This window comes from Panthera onca, chromosome E2, assembly GCF_046562875.1.
Source record: "Panthera onca isolate mPanOnc1 chromosome E2, mPanOnc1 haplotype 2, whole genome shotgun sequence".
Lineage (NCBI taxonomy): Eukaryota > Metazoa > Chordata > Mammalia > Carnivora > Felidae > Panthera > Panthera onca.
The window spans coordinates 26,194,371-26,215,285 of record NC_138353.1 but is presented as its reverse complement, the minus strand read 5'-3'; the positions used below and the strand labels follow the sequence as shown (position 1 = coordinate 26,215,285).

At 42.3% G+C, this 20,915-nt stretch overlaps 1 protein-coding gene across 1 annotated transcript in view; it reads left to right on the top strand.

Moving 5' to 3' along the window:
• ABCC11 (ATP binding cassette subfamily C member 11) overlaps positions 1-12,432 on the top strand; it is a 61,312-nt gene extending 48,880 nt beyond the window's left edge. The window contains exons 24-29 of the mRNA XM_078438554.1: positions 3,407-3,596; positions 4,978-5,137; positions 7,925-8,003; positions 8,676-8,789; positions 11,681-11,845; positions 11,973-12,432. Coding sequence (XP_078294680.1) covers positions 3,407-3,596; positions 4,978-5,137; positions 7,925-8,003; positions 8,676-8,789; positions 11,681-11,845; positions 11,973-12,065 — 801 coding nt within the window. The 3' untranslated portion in view covers positions 12,066-12,432. The remainder of the gene's footprint in view (positions 1-3,406; positions 3,597-4,977; positions 5,138-7,924; positions 8,004-8,675; positions 8,790-11,680; positions 11,846-11,972) is intronic.
• The last annotated feature ends 8,483 nt before the right edge of the window (positions 12,433-20,915 follow it).

Sequence of the window (20,915 nt, the reverse complement as noted above, 5' to 3'; positions counted from 1 at the left end):
GCTCAGCTTCCATGGCCTCTGCAAGCTCCAGCACCCCAGGGGTCCTAAGATTTTTTCAAGAGGCAATTGCAGCCCCTCCCCATCTTCCCTGGACCTGTGGATGTCATTTCTTAGAAACCCTTCCATACTCTATGGCCCATTTTCATCACATCCCCCACAGCTTTCCTGGATGTAGAGAGAATAATCTGCCCTTTTTAGAAATGGGAGTCTTGCCCAAGTATAAAAACAATAATAATGTCAATAATAATAGGTATTATTAATATTATTGCTTCTATTTGTGTTAGAGTAGTTAAGAACACAGGTTTTAGAAGTTCTAGCATCAGCAATCAGACAACAAAAGGAAATAAAAGGCATCCAAATTGGCAAAGATGAAGTCAAGCTTTCGCTTTTTGCAGATGACATGATATTATACATGGAAAATCCGATAGACTCCACCAAAAGTCTGCTAGAACTGATACATGAATTCAGCAAAGTTGCAGGATACAAATCAATGTACAGAAATCACTTGCATTCTTATACACTAACAATGAAGCAACAGAAAGACAAATAAAGAAACTGATCCCATTCACAATTGCATCAAGAAGCATAAAATACCTAGGGATAAATCTAACCAAAGATGTAAAAGATCTGTATGCTGAAAACTATAGAAAGCTTATGAAGGTAATTGAAGAAGATATAAAGAAATGGAAAGACATTCCCTGCTCATGGATTGGACGAATAAATATTGTCAAAATGTCAATACTACCCAAAGCTATCTACCCATTCAATGCAATCCCAATCAAAATTGCACCAGCATTCTTCTCGAAACTAGAACAAGCAGTCTTAAAATTCATATGGAACCACAAAAGGCCCGAATAGCCAAAGTAATTTTGAAGAAGAAGACCAAAGCAGGAGGCATCACAATCCCAGACTTTAGCCTCTACTACAAAGCTGTCATCATCAAGACAGCATGGTATTGGCACAAAAACAGACACATAGACCAATGGAATAGAATAGAAACCCCAGAACTAGACCCACAAACATATGGCCAACTCATCTTTGACAAAGCAGGAAAGAACATCCAATGGAAAAAAGACAGTCTCTTTAACAAATGGTGCTGGGAGAACTGGACAACAACATGCAGAAGATTGAAACTAGACCACTTTCTCACACTATTCACAAAAATAAACTCAAAATGGATAAAGGACCTGAATGTGAGACAGGAAACCATCAAAACCCTAGAGGAGAAAGCAGGAAAAGACCTCTCTGACCTCAGCCGTAGCAATCTCTTACTCGACACATCCCCAAAGGCAAGGGAATTAAAAGCAAAAATGAATTACTGGGACCTTATGAAGATAAAAAGCTTCTGCACAGCAAAGGAAACCACCAACAAAACTAAAAGGCAACCAACGGAATGGGAAAAGATATTTGCAAATGACATATCGGACAAAGGGCTAGTATCCAAAATCTATAAAGAGCTCACCAAACTCCACACCCAAAAAACAAATAACCCAGTGAAGAAATGGGCAGAAAACATGAATAGACACTTCTCTAAAGAAGACATCCGGATGGCCAACAGGCACATGAAAAGATGCTCAACGTCGCTCCTCATCAGGGAAATACAAATCAAAACCACACTCAGATATCACCTCACGCCAATCAGAGTGGCCAAAATGAACAAATCAGGAAACTATAGATGCTGGAGAGGATGTGGAGAAACGGGAACCCTCTTGCACTGTTGGTGGGAATGCAAATTGGTGCAGCCGCTCTGGAAAGCAGTGTGGAGGTTCCTCAGAAAATTAAAAATAGACCTACTCTATGACCCAGCAATAGCACTGCTAGGTATTTACCCAAGGGCTACAGGAGTACTGATGCATAGGGGCACTTGTACCCCAATGTTTATAGCAGCACTCTCAACAATAGCCAAATTATGGAAAGAGCCTAAATGTCCATCAACTGATGAATGGATAAAGACAGTGTGGTTTATATACACAATGGAGTACTACATGGCAATGAGAAAGAACGAAATATGGCCCTTTGTAGCAATGTGGATGGAACTGGAGAGTGTGATGCTAAGTGAAATAAGCCATACAGAGAAAGACAGATACCATATGTTTTCACTCTTATGTGGATCCTGAGAAACTTCACAGAACCCCATGGAGGAGGGGAAGGAAAAAAAAAAAAAAGAGGTTAGAGTGGGAGAGAACCAAAGCATAAGAGACTGTTAAAAACTGAGAACAAACTGAGGGTTGATGGGGGGTGGGAGGGAGGGGAGGGTGGGTGATGGGTATTGAGGAGGACACCTTTTAGGATGAGCACTGGGTGTTGTATGGAAACCAATTTGACAATAAATTTCATATATTGAAAAAAAATAATAAAACCTAAAATGTTACATAAAAAAAAAAAGAACACAGGTTTTAGAGCCAGATCACCTGGGTTCAAGTCCAAGCTTTGCCACTTGAGTCAGCCGTGTAAACTGGGACAGGTCACTGTATCTACTTCATTGGGTTATTACAAAGATTAAATAACACAATATGTAAAGCACTTAGTACAGTGCCTGGCTCACAGTAAAGGCTCAATATTTTTATATATAGATTATCTCATGGAACCACAAAACACTTTTATAAGGTTGATTGAATTATCATCCCCCTGGAAGAGGAAACTGAGGCTTGGCCAGGCTCAGCATCTTGCTTAAGATTGCACAGCCGGGGACTGGCAGAGCCTTTAAAACCAGTTTTCCAGCCCCTGTTAATAGGAGCATAATTTGTGAATCATAGAACTTTGATTTAACATGAAGAGATGCTATTGTACATAGCACCTGTGGTGAAGGGCTGTGAATTGTGGATTGTGCTTCTTTTCCATCATTCAGGCCTCAGGACATACCCAGCTGTGCTTGATTCAGTTATGAGCTTGAAGTCAGGCAGTCCTGGTCTGAGTTCATAAGCTCTATGATCTTAAATAAGTCATTTAACCCATTTGAGCCTCTATTTCCTTGTGTGTGAAATGCATTTAAAATTACCTACCTCATTGATAAGGATAGAGGGAGCATAAGTCTGCACAAGGCCGCTGTGCTATAAAACATGCCCCAAAGGGGTCAGTTAGCTCTGCTGCCTTTATTGTCACTGTTCTGGATTCTATTTCTTTAGAGCCTCACATAATAAATTAGAAGAAGTTCTCTATGTTAATAACAGGGGGGCTAGCCAAATAGTCTCTCACTCTTTGGGGATAAAATTATGTGCACATCAGGTAAGTGGAGCAGGATGTTCCTCTTGGGGTGCTCCTGCAATTACACAGCTGGTGGCTTGAGCCCAGTGTGAGACAGGCTGGGGTGGGTTACACACCCAACAGCTGGAAGCCAGTGGGTCAGCAGGAGATAGGCAGAGATTAATGATAACTATTTATTTCTTTTTCTTTCTTCAAAAATGAGATGTGTGTCCCTGAGGCTCCTTTGCACATAGAAGGCATGAGCTGTCCCCCTGGGTGGCCACAGCATGGAGAAATCACATTCCAGGATTATCAGATGAAATACAGAGACAACACACCCATTATCCTTAATGGCATCAACCTGACAATTCATGGCCAAGAAGTGGTGGGCATCGTGGGAAGGACAGGCTCTGGTGAGTGGCATGTCCTGGGGCACCCCCTGTCCTCAACTTTGACCTGTGGGTGTTGGACCTATTTCCAGGCATGTGTTTACTCAGTGACCCCACAGATGTTTATTGGGCCCTCACTTTATACTGTGCACTAGTAAACAGAACCCAAGGTCCTGCTATCATGGAAAAAGTCCTGCTTTTCCACTGGAAAAGATAGGTGTTAAGTCATCAAATTAGGAAATAAATAAGGTAATTACAGATTGTGACGAATGTCATGGAGGAAGTAAAAGGGTGCCATTAACAGAGTAATGGGGCTGAGCTCTGGCGAGCTACAGTGGCCTGGGCTCTGAGGCCAGCATTTGAGCTGAGCCAGGAAGGATGGATAGGGTGCAGGGGAGGAGTGTTTCAAGCAAGGGGCATTACAGGGCTCTGCTAGGGTGAAGAGCAGGTCCAGGAGTGAAGTCCGGGTCCTGCTTCTCCTTCCTTCTTACCATTCCTAGACCTCTCTTATCAGCCTCCTTCTTTGTCCTCTCCGTTATGACTTCTTTCCCTCCCTTCCTCTCTTATTACTTTTGGGAGGTCTGGTCTAAGTGTAGCTCCCTCCTTTTTTACATTGTTCAAAGACGATCCTCAGACTTGATTCTTGCCCCACTCTTGTGTGCCTAGGAGCTGCTTCCTCCAGGTAGACCTCTAGGAAGACAAGAACCTTCATGGGTCTCCACTTCCTCAGGCCCCCTGCAGGCCTTGCACTCCTGCTAGGTGAAGAGTTTCTACCTGTGTTCTTTAGTGTGTCCTTTCCTTTCTACTTCTTGCCTGCAATTGGCCTGAGAGGGCTACAGTCTGACGTAGAGAAGCTACTATGGGTCTAGGATGTGATGAAGAAAGGTGAGGAGGGCAGAATGTTGAACTGGAGAGCACTGTTCTCTCTCAAGGAAGCAGCCGCACTCAGCTCCTGCTGCTTGTTATGTGGGAGGATGTGGGACTAGTGTTGCCAGTTCTAGGATTCAAGAAAAGCATGCTATTTGAAATTTTGTATATAGGAAAAAAAAAAAAGAAATTTTGTACATAGGATCTTTGGATTTTTTAAATGCTGGCAAAAATTTAGAAAATAACAGTAGCACTGTGTGTGTGAAATATATGTGAAACAGAAATATATGAATGGCCGGATATACCCAGGAGCTCCAGTTGTGCCCTCTGATCTAGGCTGTAAGAAATCTGCTCATGGTTTGGGGCACTAGTTGGAGCAGAGACTCCACTCCTCTTCTGCTCTCTCAGGGCTCAGGATGACAAAGGATGGACCATGGAGGGAAGCAGGTCAGCTGTGAACTCCAGGTGTGGCCTGTGCTGCTTCTAGTGCAGATCAGGAAACTGCCTTTAGTACCCCTGCATATTTCTTGCCCAACAGGGAAGTCCTCCTTGGGAGTGGCTCTCTTCCGCCTGGTGGAGCCTGCAGCAGGCCGGATTCTCATAGATGGTGTGGACATCAGCAGTATTGCCCTGGAGGACCTGCGGTCCAGGTTCTCAGTTATCCCTCAAGATCCTGTCCTGCTTTCAGGAACCATCAGGTAAAGCAGAGGATGGGGTCCTGGGAGGGGTGGCAGGACCAGGATGCCAGGGCTGGGCTGTCTTTGGTTAGCTGGTGCCCAGTGCTCCAGTTTTGGGGCCTCTGATCTCTTGGCAAGCTGGGCCACTCACTGGGACTCACTGAAATGTCCCTGAAGATTGAATGAAGCCCTGATATACACAAGAGCACTTTGTAAACTATAATGTGGTAAACAAAAGAAAGGCATCATTTTTAGTTTTTTAAAACCTGATGGTATTGGTCAGATTTTAGTTCACCCTTAAGCATTTGCATTTTGGCTGCCACTTTATTCTTTTATGTCTAGATGTGGTTTATTCTCTTCTCTCCTCCCACTGGATAAAGCTGAAGGAGGCATTTAGGCTAGATGTTAGGGAACATTTCTTCACAGGATGCACATTCCAGGCAGAGGAGAAGTGAACAAGAATCCAGGCAGTTCAGTCAGCAAAGCAGATGGAACTGGATCTTTCAGCCTCTTCACCTTTCTATTTCCTCAGATGTCGACTCTGGGACTAAACTTTATCCAGATTCATACTCCTACTTAACAGTGCACATTAAAGCTATGTTGGAACATTAAGGCATGGAGATTGAGGAAGTCTAATGCATTAAAAATGAAGCTAGATTCCTCATGTTTTAGGGATGTTTAAGGGGCATTATCGGAGGCAAGAGGATAAACTGACCCCTAGAGCTCCGTTCAATCATTTATTCATTTACTCATTATTACTTCCTCCCTTACTTCCCCTGCTTGCTTTCTTCCTCCCTTCTGCCTCCTTCCTTCTCTCCCTCCCTTTCATTTCTTCCTTCTCTCCCTCCCTCCCCTTCCTTCCTCTGTCCCCTTCCTTCCTTCCTTCCTTCCTCCCTCCCATTCCTTTCTTTCTTCCCTCTCATTCCTTTCCTCCCTCCCTTTCCTGCTTCCTTCCTTCCTCTCTCCCTCTCTCCCCCCTCCCTTCTTTCATTCATTTAATTTACCTTTTCTGAGGCTTTCCTAGGTCCAGACATTGTACTAAGGCCTGAGGACACTTGGATGAATGATCACTGCCTGTACTCCTCCTGAGAAGTTCAGAATGTAGTCATGGGGTGGGTGGGTGGGTATAGAGACATAAGAACCAACAGATTATAATACAAGGGGATATTTACCAGATCAGAGATATGAACAAAGTGTGAAAGGAGCCCAGAAGTAGGTCAAATAGCCATACTTGGGTGAATCCAGAAAGGCTCCATAGAGGAAAAGATATTTGAGCAGAGCCTTGAAGGATAAGTAGGAGCTTGTCTGGAAGAAAAAGGGGAGAAAGACTTTTTAGGAAGAGTGCATAGTATATGCACAAACAGGGGACTTTAAAATGGTTGTGTTAGGGGAATGAGATAATATTTAGTGATAGATCTCTGTGTTAAGCTAGAACCAAGGACAAATGCCTTGGTATAGGCGTAATAAAAATATGAATTAACATTTTTTGAGCATTTATATGTGCTAGCCCATGCTTTAATGTTCTGTCTCATTTAACTGTCACCCCAACCCTATGAGGTAGGCACTACTGTTACCTTACTTTATAGGGGAAGACACTGAACTTAAGACAGGAAAAGTGACTTGTTTCAGGAAACACACAAGTAAATGGTAAAGATGAGGTTTAACTCCAGGTAGTCTCATGCCTTAGCCAGTGCTATTCCCCCCTTGCAGCAGGGAGAAGTGTGAACTAGAATAGAGGAGACCTGGGTTCTCTATCCATTGCAGTTTCATCTATCTCTGAGTGTCTCTGATTCTAGCCTATCTCTCAGACTGACTTGTGGTGTGACCTTGAACAAGCATTTAACACTGATAAGCCATAATTTCCCCATCAACCAAAGGGGTATACCCATCCCTTGAGGGGAAAGGGTGTCAATGAGTCTGTCTATGAAAATGTTTTGGAGACTATCAAATATCATGCAGATAAGACATTCTACCTCCTGCTTTAATACAATCTAGCCCTACACACAAAATGTGTGTGTCTGCCAAAACTGGGGACAGATAAAGCAGAGATTAAGAATAGGTTTTAATCAGAGGTGCCTGGCTGGCTCAGTTGGTAAGCATCTGACTTCAGCTCATGTCATGATCTTGCAGTTTGAGAGTTTATGAGTTTGAACCCTGCATCAGGCTGACAGTTCAGAGCCTGGAGCCTGCTTCAGATTCTCTCTCTGTCTCTCTCTCTCTCCCTCTCTCTGCCCCTCACCTACTTGTGCTCTCTCTCTCTCTCAAAAATAAATAAAACATTAAAAAATATTTTGGAGAAAAAGAATAGGTTTTAATCAGGACTGAGTGGTTGCATAACGCAGGAGAATTAATAATGTTGCCTATGCCAAATGAAAGTGAGAACCTTAATGGGTATAAAGTCCAGATAGATCCCAACCTGATGTTGCTTGGATGATCGATTAGGATTTTTTTCACTGCAAACGACAGAAAAATCAACCCCACCACAGTGAGATACCACTTCACTCCTACTGGGATGGCTATAATGAAAAAAGAAAAAGGAACATAATGAGTGTTGGCAAGGATGTTGAGAAACTGGAACTCACGTTCACTGCTGGTGGGAATATAAAATGGTATAGCCTCTGTGGAAAACAATTTGACATTTCCTCAAAAGTTAAAAATAAAATTACCATATGATCCAGCAATTCTTCTTCTAGGTAGATACTTAAAAGAGGTAAAAGTGGGACTTGAGCAAATATTTGTATATCAGTGTTATACAGACTGTTCAATGGTTGCATGTGGTTATGGAACACTTCTCTTCTTATATGGCAGATTCAACCTAGACCCCTTTGACCGCTACACAGATGAGCAGATCTGGGATGTCTTGGAGAAGACATTCCTGAGCATGACAGTAAGTAGCTCCAAGACCCGATTTTTAGTTTTAGCCTGCCTCTTCAACAGCGGTGCCTGTTGGTCCTTTGGGGCTCATCTCGCATGATATTCCAGATGCTGCCATTTGGGGGCATAGATAAAATAATCTCATGGAGATGAGATGATTTTGGATTCCTAAATAAAGTCTGATGGCACTCAGACACTAACAGTGAACCAGGCATGTTCTAGGCTCAGGGGACACAGCAAAGGGAAGGTAGGTAAGGTGTTTGCCCTCCTGGTGCTTACATTCAATGGGAGATAAATGCAACAAATAAATGGACACATGAGATACTTTCAGGTAGTAACAATAGTTACTTCAGTCAGGGAGCAGCTCTTTTATGTGGAATGGCCAAGCTAGGCCCCTTTAAAGATGGGGCATTTGACCTGAGATCAAATGTTGAGGGGGCAGTAGGGTGCAGATCTTCAAGAGAACATTCCAGCACAGGAACTAGCATATACAAAGATCCTGAGATGGGAGTGAGAGAAGCACAGATAAGGAAGAGAAATATCAGTGATTGGAGTATAGAGAGATGAGGAGTGTTACAAAGTGTGATAGGGGAGGTCTGATGGGGTCAAGTTAGGTCTCACCCCACAGTGGCCTGCATGCCCACATGCCTATGTAGTCTATATCTCATTTTCCCTGATATTACAGATCTCAAAGTTACCCCAAGGACTGCAAGCAGAAGTTGTGGAAAGTGGCAGAAACTTCTCTGTGGGGGAGAGGCAGCTGCTCTGCATTGCAAGAGCACTCCTTCGCAACTCCAAGGTGAGACCACAGATGGCGCCCAGTTTGGGTAACCACACTGGCTATTTCTCCCTCCATCTCCACGGGACAGTGGATGCTATGCTATACATTTTCCCACAAATACACAACAGGCTTCTTCATGTCACCGATTGCTAATCTGCCCATATCTTGAGTGTGGGGGGCACTCACGCTGGGCTCTCTCAAAACTCTGATACCCTGCAGCTAAGCTGAATGATCCACCACTGGAACTAAATCATGATGCATTTCCCTTAAAAAAGTTAAAGTTGAGAAGCTTATTAATTTAACAGTTTTCTATCATATATTCTTTTTAAAACTGGGGTATAAGACATTCCCTTGTCTTTTTTTTTTTTTTTTTTTTGAGAGAGAGAGAGAGGGCACAAGTAAGCAAGGGGCAGAGAGAGAGAGAGAGAGAGAGAGAGAGAGAGAGAGAAGTGGGGCCCACACTCACATAAAGTGGGGCTTGAGCTCACTTGATGCAGACTTGAACTCATGAACCGTGAGATCATGACCTGAGTCAAAGATGCTTAACCAACAGAGCCACCCAGACACCCTCCCTTGTCTTTATTAGAGCTGGAAATCAGATGATAGCTGTTCCAGAGTTAATTAATTAATTAAAGTTTCAGATGTAGAATTTAGTGATTCGTCACTTACATACAACACCCAGTTCTCACCACAAGTGACAAGTGCCCTCCTTAATACCCATCACCCATTTAACCCATCCTCTTACCAACCTCCCCTCCAGCAACCCTCAAGTTTGCTCTCTATAGTTGAGATTCTATTTTCTGGTTTGCCTCTCTTTCTTTTTTTCTCCCTATGTTCACCTGTTTGTTTCTTAAATTCCACATATGAATGAAATTATATGGTATTTGTCTTTTTCTGATTGATATATTTCACTTAGCATAATACTCTGTAGCTCCATCCATATCACTATAAATGCAAGATTTCATTCTTTTTGATGACTAATATTTATGTAAATATAAATATATATAAATATATAATATAAATAAATATAAATACATATATATATATATATATATATATATATATATATATATATATATGCCAAATCTTTTTTTATCCATTCATTGGTTGATGGATATCTGAGCTCTTTCCATAGTTTGGCTATTGTTGATAGCACTGCTATAAACATTGGGGTACATGTGCCCCTTCAAATCAGCACTTCTGTATCCTTTGGATAAATACCTAGTAGTGCAAATGCTGGATCATAAGGTAGTTCTATTTTTAACTTTTTGAGGAACCTACCTGTGCTAGTCAGGAGCAAATTTTCTCAAATTATGTCACACACAGGTACTCATATGTACACATATATCCAAAGGATACAAAAATATAGATTTGAAAGCGTAAATGTATCCCATGTTTATAGCAGCTTTATCAACACTAGCCACACTATGAAAAGAGCCCAGACATCCATCAACTGATGAATGGATAAAGATTTGGTGTATATATATATATATATATATATATATATACACACACACATTGGAGTATTACTCAGCAATCGAAAAGAATGAAATCTTGCTATTTATAATGATGTAGATGGAGCTAGAGTGTATTACGCTAAGCGAAGTAAGTCAGTCAGAGAAATACAAATACCACATGACCTCACTCATGTGGAATTTAAGAAATAAAACAGATGAACACATGGGAAGGGGAGGGGTAAAGAGAGAGGGAAACAAACAATAAGAGACTCTTAATGATGGAGAACAAACTGAGGGCTGATGGAGGGATGTGGATGGGGGATGGGCTAGATGGGGCATAAGGTATTAAGGAGGGCACTTGTGATGAGCATTGAGTGTTGTATGTAAGTGATGAATCACTAAATTCTACTCCTGAAATCAATATTGCACTGTATGTTAACTAACTAGAACTTAAATAACAATTAAGAAGAAAAGCAGGCAGAGCTCAGTGGGGTTGGAAGCTTGGGGGAAGGTTTCACAGGAAGAACTATTCCCCTCTTTCTAGCAGAGATGAAAGACAGAATTTGCAATATGCATGTAGCAATTTCTTAACCACTTAGTTTCTAATTTTATGGTTACTAGGCTACTGGTGCCAAAGTTGCTTTCTCTATATTGTTTCCCAAATTTGAGTCATCACTTTATGACTTTTGTCATATCTACATACAGTCTCTCCTTTGACTTATCTGCGATGCTCCCCCCCCCCCATTTTTTTTTAAACAGCCTTATTCTAGGGGCTCCTGGGTGGCTCAATCAGTTGTGTCCCAACTCTTGATTTAAACTCAGGTCATGATCTGAGGGTTGTGAGATCAAGCCCTGTGTCCAGCTCTGTGATGAGTGGGAGCCTGCTTAGGATTCTCTCTTTCCGTCTCTCTCTCTGCCTCTCTTGCCCACTTGCATGTGCTCTCTCTCTAAAAAAAATAATAAAACCAAAAAAGCCTCATTCTATACAGTAACAGTTGTTAAATCATATTTCTGTGCTAGTTATATTTTTCTAATGCATATGGTTAATAAAATAAAATAAAAATGTTACAGTAAAGAGAATGTTTATCCATATACTAGCCACACCATCTCATGTGCCATCCAAGGATGTGCATATGGCTCACATTGGGAAATGCTGGTCTGTGTTAATTCAGGCAAATAGGAAGGCAGTTCATAAAACAAGAAGTTGTGACTGGGACATTTTCATTTTCAAGAACTTAATTCTCTGGTTACAAAAAAAAAAAAAGCTCTTGGTCAAGACCTAACATTCTCTTCAACATAATGGACAATTAGAGCTCAGAGTACGTTTTAAACTCAATCCAAATCTCTCCATCTTTCAGCTAAGGGACTCAGTGGATTAGTGGTAGACCCAAGTCTAGATCCAGGGCTCAGGGCCAGAGGAAGCTGCCTTCACCCCTGTTTTGTGTCTACCAGATCATCCTTATTGATGAAGCCACAGCCTCCATTGATGTGGAAACCGATACCCTGATCCAGCACACAATCCGGGAAGCCTTCCAGGGCTGCACAGTGCTGGTCATTGCACACCGCATCACCACTGTGCTCAATTGTGACCGCATCCTGGTCATGAGCAATGGGAAGGTGAGACTTGAGTCCCTGGGGCAGTGGGAGGATGGGTGCTCAGGCTAGCACCCCAAGGAGGCCTTTGGATCCTTCAAGGCTGAGCTCAGTGGTGTCCCTCCCCTCTCCTCCTTTCTCACTCTCCCAGGTTGTAGAGTTTGACAGGCCTGAGGTCCTGCAGCAGAAGCCTGGGTCTGTGTTTGCTTCCCTGTTGGCAACAGCCAATTCTTCACTGAGCTAAAGGGGACCGGTGACTGCGTGGAGGCTGATGGCACAGCCAAGTGCAGCTGTGAGGCCTGCTGTCTATGACCTTCTTGTGTAGAGATGGCTACTTCTCTTGAAAGCAGGGCTGAAACATGCTCAGGGGTGCTGGTAATGGGACAGAAAAGAAGATTGAGGGGAGCAAAACCTGGAATAGGCCACTCTGTGGCTCCCCAGACCTGAGAACCCCCATACACCATTTGAGACCATGTGGACAAATCATCATGTGCCTCTTTTTAACTGATATGTTGAGTAATTTCATAGTAATGTGAAACTTTATTATGGTTTCTGGATCTGTGTGAAAAGTATTGCAAATGCTGTATTGATTTTGTAAAAAAAAAAAAAAAAGAAAAAAAAAAGAAAAAGTTACATTGTCTATTCTGCTTTTTTGTTAAGCTAGTACTCCATTCAGCTGCAGGGAAGAGAGATTCCCTCAAACTGACTTCTGGAAAAGGGACTTCATTGGTTAATGTAATGGAAAGGTCCAGAGAAAGTTCTAGGTTGGGAGCCAGTACCTAAAAGACATCTGCCCTGTGAACTCTGCCTCTTCTTCTCTCAGCGATACTCTCCTTTTATGGCCTTACTCTTTGACCTTCTCTCTCCTCACGGTGGTAGCAAGGCTGCCAACAGTGCTAGCCTCACGTCCTACCAGCTTAGCACCCTGGAAAGAAGTTTCCCCAGATGATACCAGGAAAAGTTTCACGGCTAAATTTCATTGGGCCGACTTGGGCCATGTGCTCATCCTGAACAAGTCACATGCTAGGCTGCTAGATACAGTGACTGCTCAGGCCCAAGTCACATGTCCACACCTGGACCTGGGGATGGGGTCAGCTGCCCTGAATCATATGGACTGAGAATGGAGGGGGTTATTTCTCCAAAATAAATTTGGGGTGTTCTTACTACATGAAGGAGAAATGGATATAGAAGCTGGGCAGGCCCCAAATAGTATTTGTCTACCATGTTTATTTACTGATTAGAGCATAAATGGGTGGAAAAAGGGTTAGTTTATAATATGTGCCAACTGGAAAAAAGATTACTTATCTCCCCACTCCTCCAATAGCAAAGGTAATTATTTTCAACTTACCTCTAAGAGGAGCTCATTGGTGGGAGCAAAATGTTTCAAAGTATTTCCTTTTTGTTTTCAGATTATAGTGTTTGATTTTGTCAAAAGAAAAATTGACTCAGTAGGGGCACCTGGGTGGCTCAGTAGGTTAAATGTCCAACTTTGGCTCAGGTCATCATCTTGCAGTTCGTGGGTTTGAACACCGCATTGGGCTCTGTGTTGACAACTTAGAGCCTGGAGCCTGCTTCAGATTCTGTGTCTACCTCTCTCTCTCTGCCCCTCCCCTGCTCACACTCTGTTTCTCTATCAAAAATAAATAAACATTAAAAAAGAAAAAGAAAGGTTGACTCAGTAAGCAATTATATCCTGCTCTGTTTCTTGCCCTGGGGTAGGTAGTGCGGGTGTAATGATGTCCCTTTGCTCATGGAATTTGGAATCTTATGAGAGTGAACAGTAAACAGATGGTTCCAGAACTGAGTGGCAGGAGGCGAGGACAAGGTTCAGGAGATGTGCAGAATTAGAGCAGGCTTTCGGGTAGAAGCAAGATTGTGGTTTGCTGAGACCTGAAAACTGAACAAACATTTGCTGGGGCAGGAAACAGTGTTCTAGGCGGAGAGGACAGCAAACAAATCCCCATGAGAAAGAACTGTGACAAGGTGATGCAATCTTTGGACCAGAGGACAAAGCTTGAGTCCCAGAGTTAGTGACACATACGCATCACCTTCTATTCCCTTCCTGGGGTTTTTAGGTAGCCCCTGCTTCTCTTTTTAAGGCCATTCCCAGGTGAGTGTCTTTTCTCTCTTAAAAATCCCTTTGCCCAGTTTATCCCTTTCATCTCTGCCCTTGACTTTATCTTCTTAGGCTCTGAAGAGTGCCTGGGAGCCCCTCCTGCTCCCCTCCATTGCAGTGCTGGGGTCACAGAGCTGCTCATCTGCAAGTTGAAAGTGACTCTATTCACCCTGCTCTGCCCCCTCCCAGAACTGCTATGGGACAACTGCATGCACCACTTGTGAGAGGGAACTCCATAACCTGAGTGCCACTCTGCCATGCTACTTCCCTAACGCCAGATTTAGCAACCATATTTTCCTCAAGTTGGCCAGCAGATGGCAGACTCTTCCCAAAAATGAGAGGAGAGACTGCAGGTTTCAGATCTAGATCTACTGAAGTCCACCAGGGGAAGTGTGGACCCCTGAGGTAGAGCACAGAAGCAAGAGCCCATTTCCACTCTGTCTTCAGGGCCCCATCTTACCTTCCCCTGAAACAGCCTCTCTTCCTGGAATGGTTCTCAACCTTGGCTGAACATTGGAATGACCTAAGGAATCTAAAACACATGGGGCGCCTGGGTGGCTCAGTTGGTTAAGCGTCCGACTTCAGCTCAGGTCACGATCTCGCGGTCCGTGAGTTCAAGCCCGGCGTCGGGCTCTGGGCTGATGGCTTAGAGCCTGGAGCCTGCTTCCGATTCTGTGTCTCCCTCTCTCTCTGCCCCTCCCCCGTTCATGCTCTGTTTCTCTCTGTCTCAAAAATAAATAAACATTAAAAAAAAGTTTTAAAACACTGATGTCCACTTGAGGTTTTGATTCATTGATTTAGAATGGAGACTGAGACTGGGGATTTGTAAAGCTTTAGGAATTTAACGTGCCACAAAACTTGAGAACCACTGGCTCAAAGCAGCAATAAAACAGAGCTTTTTGAAAAATTATATGTGTATTTTAACAATATTGGTAATATTTTATTTTCTAAGCTGAGTGGTTAAGTATATGACTTTGTTACTGCTAGAACTGATACATGAATTCAGCAAAGTCAGGGTACAAAATCAATGTACAGAAATTTGTTGCATTTTTATACACCAATAATGATGCAACAGAAAGAGAAATGAAGAAACTGATCCCATTTACAATTGCACCAAGAACCATAAAATACCTAAGAACAAACCTAACCAAAGATGTAAAAGATCTGTATGCTGAAAATTATAGAAAACTTATGAAGGAAATTGAAGAAGACACAAAGAAATGGAAAAACATTCCATGCTTATGGATTGGAAGAATAAATATTGTCAAAATGTCAATACTACCCAAAGCAATCTACACATTCAATGCAATCCCAATCAAAATTGTACTGGCATTCTTCTCAAAACTAGAACAAACAATCCTAAAATTTGTATGGAACCATAAAGACCCCAAAAAGCCAAAGAAATATTGAAGAAGAAAACCAAAGCAGGAGGCATCATAATCCCAGACATTAGCCTCTACTGCAAAGCCGTAATCATTAAGACAGTATGGTACTGGCACAAAACAGACACATAGACCAATGGAATAGTATAGAGAACTCAGAATTGGACCCACAAATGTATGGCTAACTAATCTTTGACAAAACAGGAAAGAGTATCCAATGGAAAAAAGTCTCTTTAGCAAATAGTGCTGGGAGAACTGGACAGCAATATGCAGAAGAATGAAACTAGACCACTTCCTTACACCATACACAACAATAAACTCAAAATGGTTGAAAGACCTAAATGTGAGATGGGAAACCATCAAAACCCTAGAGGAGAAATTGGGCAACAACCTGTTTGACCTCAGCTGCAGCAATTTCTTGCTCAACACATCTCCAAAGGCAAGGTAATTAAAAGCAAAAATGAACTATTGGGACCTCATCAAGATAAAAACTTCTGTACTGCAAAGGAAACAATCAACAAGACTGAAAGGCAACCAACAGAATGGGGACAGATATTTGCAAATGACATATTGGATAAAGTGTTAGTATCCAACATTTATAAAGAACTTACTAACCTCAACACCCAAAACACAAATAATCCAGTGAAGAAATAGGCAAAATACATGAATAGACCCTTTTCCAAAGAAGACATCCAGACAGCTAAAAGACACATGAAAAGATGCTCAACGTCACTCATCATCAGGGAAATACAAATCAAAGCCACACTGAGATACCACCTCACACTGGTCAGAGTGGCTAAAATGAACAACTCAGGAAACTACAGATGCTGGCAAGGATGTGGAGAAACGGGAACCCTCCTCCACTGTTGGTGGGAATGCAAACTGGTGCAGCTGCTGTGGAAAACAGTGTGGAGCTCCCCAAAAAATTAAAAATAGAACTATCTTACAACCCAGCAATAGCGCTACTAGGAATTTACCCGAGGGATACAGGAGTGCTGATGCATAGGGGCACATGTACCCCAGTGTTTATAGCAGCCAAATCATGGAGAGAGCCTAAATGCCCATCGACTCATGAATGGGTAAAGAAGATGCGGCTTATATATACAGTGGAATAGTACTTGGCAATGAGAAAGAATGAAATCCTGCCATTTGCAACAACATAGATGGAACTGGAAGGTATTATGCTCAGTGAAATAAGTCAACCAGAGAAAGACAGATATCATATGTTTTCACTCATATGTGGATCTTGAGAAACTTAGCAGAAGTCCATGGGGGAAGGGAGGGGGAAAAATAGATACAAACAGAGAGGGAGGGAAGCAAACCACAAGAGATTCTTAAAAACAGAGAACAAACTGAAGGTGGATGGGGGTGGGGGAGAGGGAAAATAGGTGATGGGCATTGAGGAGGGCACTTGTTGGGATGAGCACTGGGTAAGCCAATTTGATAATAAATTATATTTAAAAAAGTATATGACTTTGTTTTCTTTAATTCTTAAATACATATTTTTGGGCATCTGAGCTATTTTGTAATAAAATTTTAATAAATTTTATAAATATATATTTATTTATATATATATATATAAATTTAATAAAATTTTAGAAATTGCTATTTGATATTTCAGAAACAATGCAAAAATAATTGTCATGAGAGAATGTAGAACTTGGTTCCACTTCCTTATATTTATTTAATGGTTTGCTGTTATATGTATTTTCAATTACATCCCGGTGGAGAGGAGACCAGAGTATTTTTGGTGCCCAGGTTTTTTTTTCTTTAAATTTGAGTCCCTAATTAAATTAATTGATTGTTGTTGTTTTAAGTTTTTATTTTAATTCCAGTTAGCATACAGTGTAATATTAGTTTTAGGTGTATAATATAGTGATGCAACACTCTCATACATTACCCCATGTTCATCATGACAAGTGTACTCCTTGATCCCCATCACCTATTTCCCCCGTACCCTCACCCACCTCCCCTTTGGTAACCATCAGTTTGTTCTCTGTAGTTAAGAGATAATAGCGTGGGCAGAGGATGGATGCACTGGTCCCTTTGCAGAAGTCCTAGTTCTGATAGCTGGTCTACCCTTACCGAGTTCTGGCCACCATTGCAGCAAGTGTGTGCAGTATCATGGCAAAACCATTTCTCATTACAGAGAAGAAAAGTAAAATTTTCTGTTTCAAATGTTTATTTATTTTTGAGAGAGAGACAGAGCATGAGTAGGGGAGGGGCAGAGAGTGAGGGAGACACGGAATCTGAAGCAGGCTCCAGGCTCTGAGCTGTCAGCACAGAGCCTGACGCGGGGCTTGAACTCACAGACTGTGAGATCATGACCTGAGCGGAAGTCAGATGCTCAACTGACTGAGCCACCCAGGCGCCCCAATTTTCTGTCTTAATAATGATATTTCTTGCCAGATCCTTGGTTCCTGAGAGCTTTGTAATCTGAGCTGAATTCTAGCAATGATTGTACCGATCCAGAAGCTTCTGTTCCAATATGAGGGCCCCAGTCCCATTTGGCACTCATTGAAATGCTCCCCACCTCTTCACCTCATGATCCTGGGGTTGTGCCTGGTTCATGATTTAGAGGTTACAGAGCATTACAGAGCATTCCACGGACATCATTTCCCACTAATGCATGCCATAAAGCTGTATACCATTAGAGATAGCTGAAAGCTTTCACTCTGATCTCCTTAATGGTTAGTGAGAGGAAGGAAAGATGTAGTACAAGATCTTCACAATTCAATCATTTAAAGAAAAAAAATTAAGTTGTTCACAATAAAGCCAAGTTTTCCTGGTCCGGAGAAGGAAGGGCCACCTTTCCCGTGTGTGGGCTTTTGTGTTCACAGGCTCAGCTCTGAGCCAAGGGGCTTGCTCAGGGCTTTAAGATCTAAGTGATGAAGCGGAGGCCAGAACTCCCGTTTTCTACCCAAGAGCATGTTTCATCCTTTCTTGGGGAGCCTGTTCATGCGTTTCTGCTTCACTAACCTATGTTTGTTTGAAATGTCCATTCAAATTCTAAATTACTTCCCAGATTCATTTGACATCAACCTTGTCTGGTCTTCCTCCTATAACTCTTTCCTTAGTTCATAAGGCAAACAAACAAAAATAAAAAACCCAAACCCCTTCCTTTGTTGTGTACTTCCACTGGACAGATTCCAACAGTGACCCAGAAGATAGGATGCTTATTTCTCCTGAGATCCTGCTAACTAAAAAAAATTATTATTCACAAATAATAGTTACCATGTATTGAGTGTTTACAATGGGTAAGACACTGTATTCAGCACTTTCCTTACATTACCTAATCTTCAATTAACTTACAATACTTTGAAGTTAGTGTTCTCATTTTGTAGTTGGAGAAATTGAAATTTAGAGGTTTGAACTCAGATCTGATTCCAGAGTTTCTATTCTTAACCACTCTACTGACTATATAACACTATAACACTATACTGACTCTGTAACACCATGCATTGATTTCTGTGTGTATGTCTGTCTATCAATCTATCAATCATCTATCATCTATCTATTATCTACCTATATCTGTATATACACCTATATGTATGTATATATTGTAAAAAATTATTTACAAAAATGTTTTTGAGGTTGATTGAGCTTATGTCTTTTATTGTTTATTGAAGACATGTTGATAAAGGTAGAATAGGGAGAATTTCAGACAGAGATTTGCTTTGGAATAAAGAGCTGGGGAAATTCTCAAGAGGAGTGTTTCTGAAGTTTTCCATCCAGCACCACCATTGGTATTTGGGCACACAGACTCCTGATACATGCATATATATTTATTTATAAATGATGTGCAGCATATGCGTGTATATCACTGTCCCATTATATTCATACACAAAAGTACCATTTTAATAATGACGCAGGGAGCCACCTGGGTAGCTCAGTAGGTTAAGCATCTGACTTCAGCTCAGGTCATGATTTCACGGCTTATGGGTTCAAGCCCCACTGAGCTGTCAGCACAGAGCCTGGAAACTGCTTCAGATTCTGTGTCTCCCTCTTTCTCTGCCCCTCCCCTCCCCTGCTCTCTCTCTCTCTAAGATGAATAAACACTAAAAATAAAAATGTATAATGATGCAGAAAAATATAGAAAGGATTTCTAATATTTCCTTCCTGTACTTCAAAGGGTTCTCCTGCCCCCCTCATCCCTGGGCGGGGGTGTCTATGCCCTGCTCAGTGGCTGGCCTTCTAGGGTGTATGCACTGCCTGGCACAGGGGCTTGTCTGCTCGTTTCTTCAGGCCCCCTTGGGCAGAGACTGCACACCCCCCTCCATCATTTCACTCTGTTGCCTGACAGGCCAAACAATCGTCTTTATGTAGTACCAAAATGCTGTGTCCCAGTAGAGATCCATCTCTGCCAGACCTTCTACGAACTTGGAGAAAAACCACTCATCAATCTGCAATGAACTTGACAGCATTCAAATCTGTTTGGAAATTGTGAAAGTAAGTCTAGGCTGTGTTTCGGAGACCTCCCGGGGTGGTTGTGAAGATCAAGTGATAAAAAGGAAGAAGAACTTCATGACACACAAAGGGCTCTACAAATGTCAAGTGATATTATTAACAGTGATTTGCATTTATGGAGGAAGGAATGGAGACAAACAAAAGGGAACATAGACCTGCACAAAGGGAGCCTCTGCAAGGCAGCCCAACCCCGAGGCCAGGGAACCTTCCTTGGGGATCTATTTTTCTACAGGGCAACCTGTGTACAGACCCTCCCCACTTCCCACCTCCCTTTTGGGCATGAAGTGAAGTACCCTGTTGGGGGGCGGCAGCCTCCTCTGAGAACTATATCCCAGGAGGTGGAGGAGCCAGAAACAGCCAGCAGGGGGAGGGATTGACCAGGATAAGAGTAGGAAGAGGCTTCTGGCAGGGTTGGAATACTATAGTAGAATGTGACATAAAATCCGTGGGAGTTAGGTGGAGGAAGTCTTCTAAGGTGTCTAAATGATTCTTAAAAATGAATCAAGATTTGTTATTTCTGAATTCAGAGATTTGCCTGCTCCCAGCCATTCCCTGGCCACCATGGAATCCTTCAGCCAGCTCTGAGCAAGGCCCCATGGCCAGGCACTTGAAGGATCTCAAGATGCTGGAAAAGACCTGCACTCCAGAGTTTGCAAAGCCACGAGTGAGATAAACAGGAAATTTCATATGTAAGAATCAGCAGTCAGTGTCAGTTTCTGACTTACTTTTCTTGTAATTCAAGAAAAAAAAAAAGAGGTCAAAACACCTTTTATGTTTGGTTAACTGAATGGAGAATACATGAATGAGATTTTCTTTGTTTTGAAGGTCAGATCCACGCCCCCGCACCCCCCCATCTCTTGACCTCAGAGTTGCTTCACCTTTGCAGGAGCTCAGAGAGGGAAATGCATGCCTTTTGGGAGAGAGGTCCTGACTAGGAGTCAGGAGACTTGGCCTCTGGTCTCATCCTTGCTCTAGGCCAGTCATGGAAGGCCTCTATTCCTTATTCTCCTCACTTGTAGAATGGGGCTGGTGGGGGGCATTTTTTCTTTTATTGATACAAAGCTGTGATATGACAGGCTTGGAAGGGTGGCCTTGCAAGCACACTGCATGAACTTGGCCATCAGTGAAA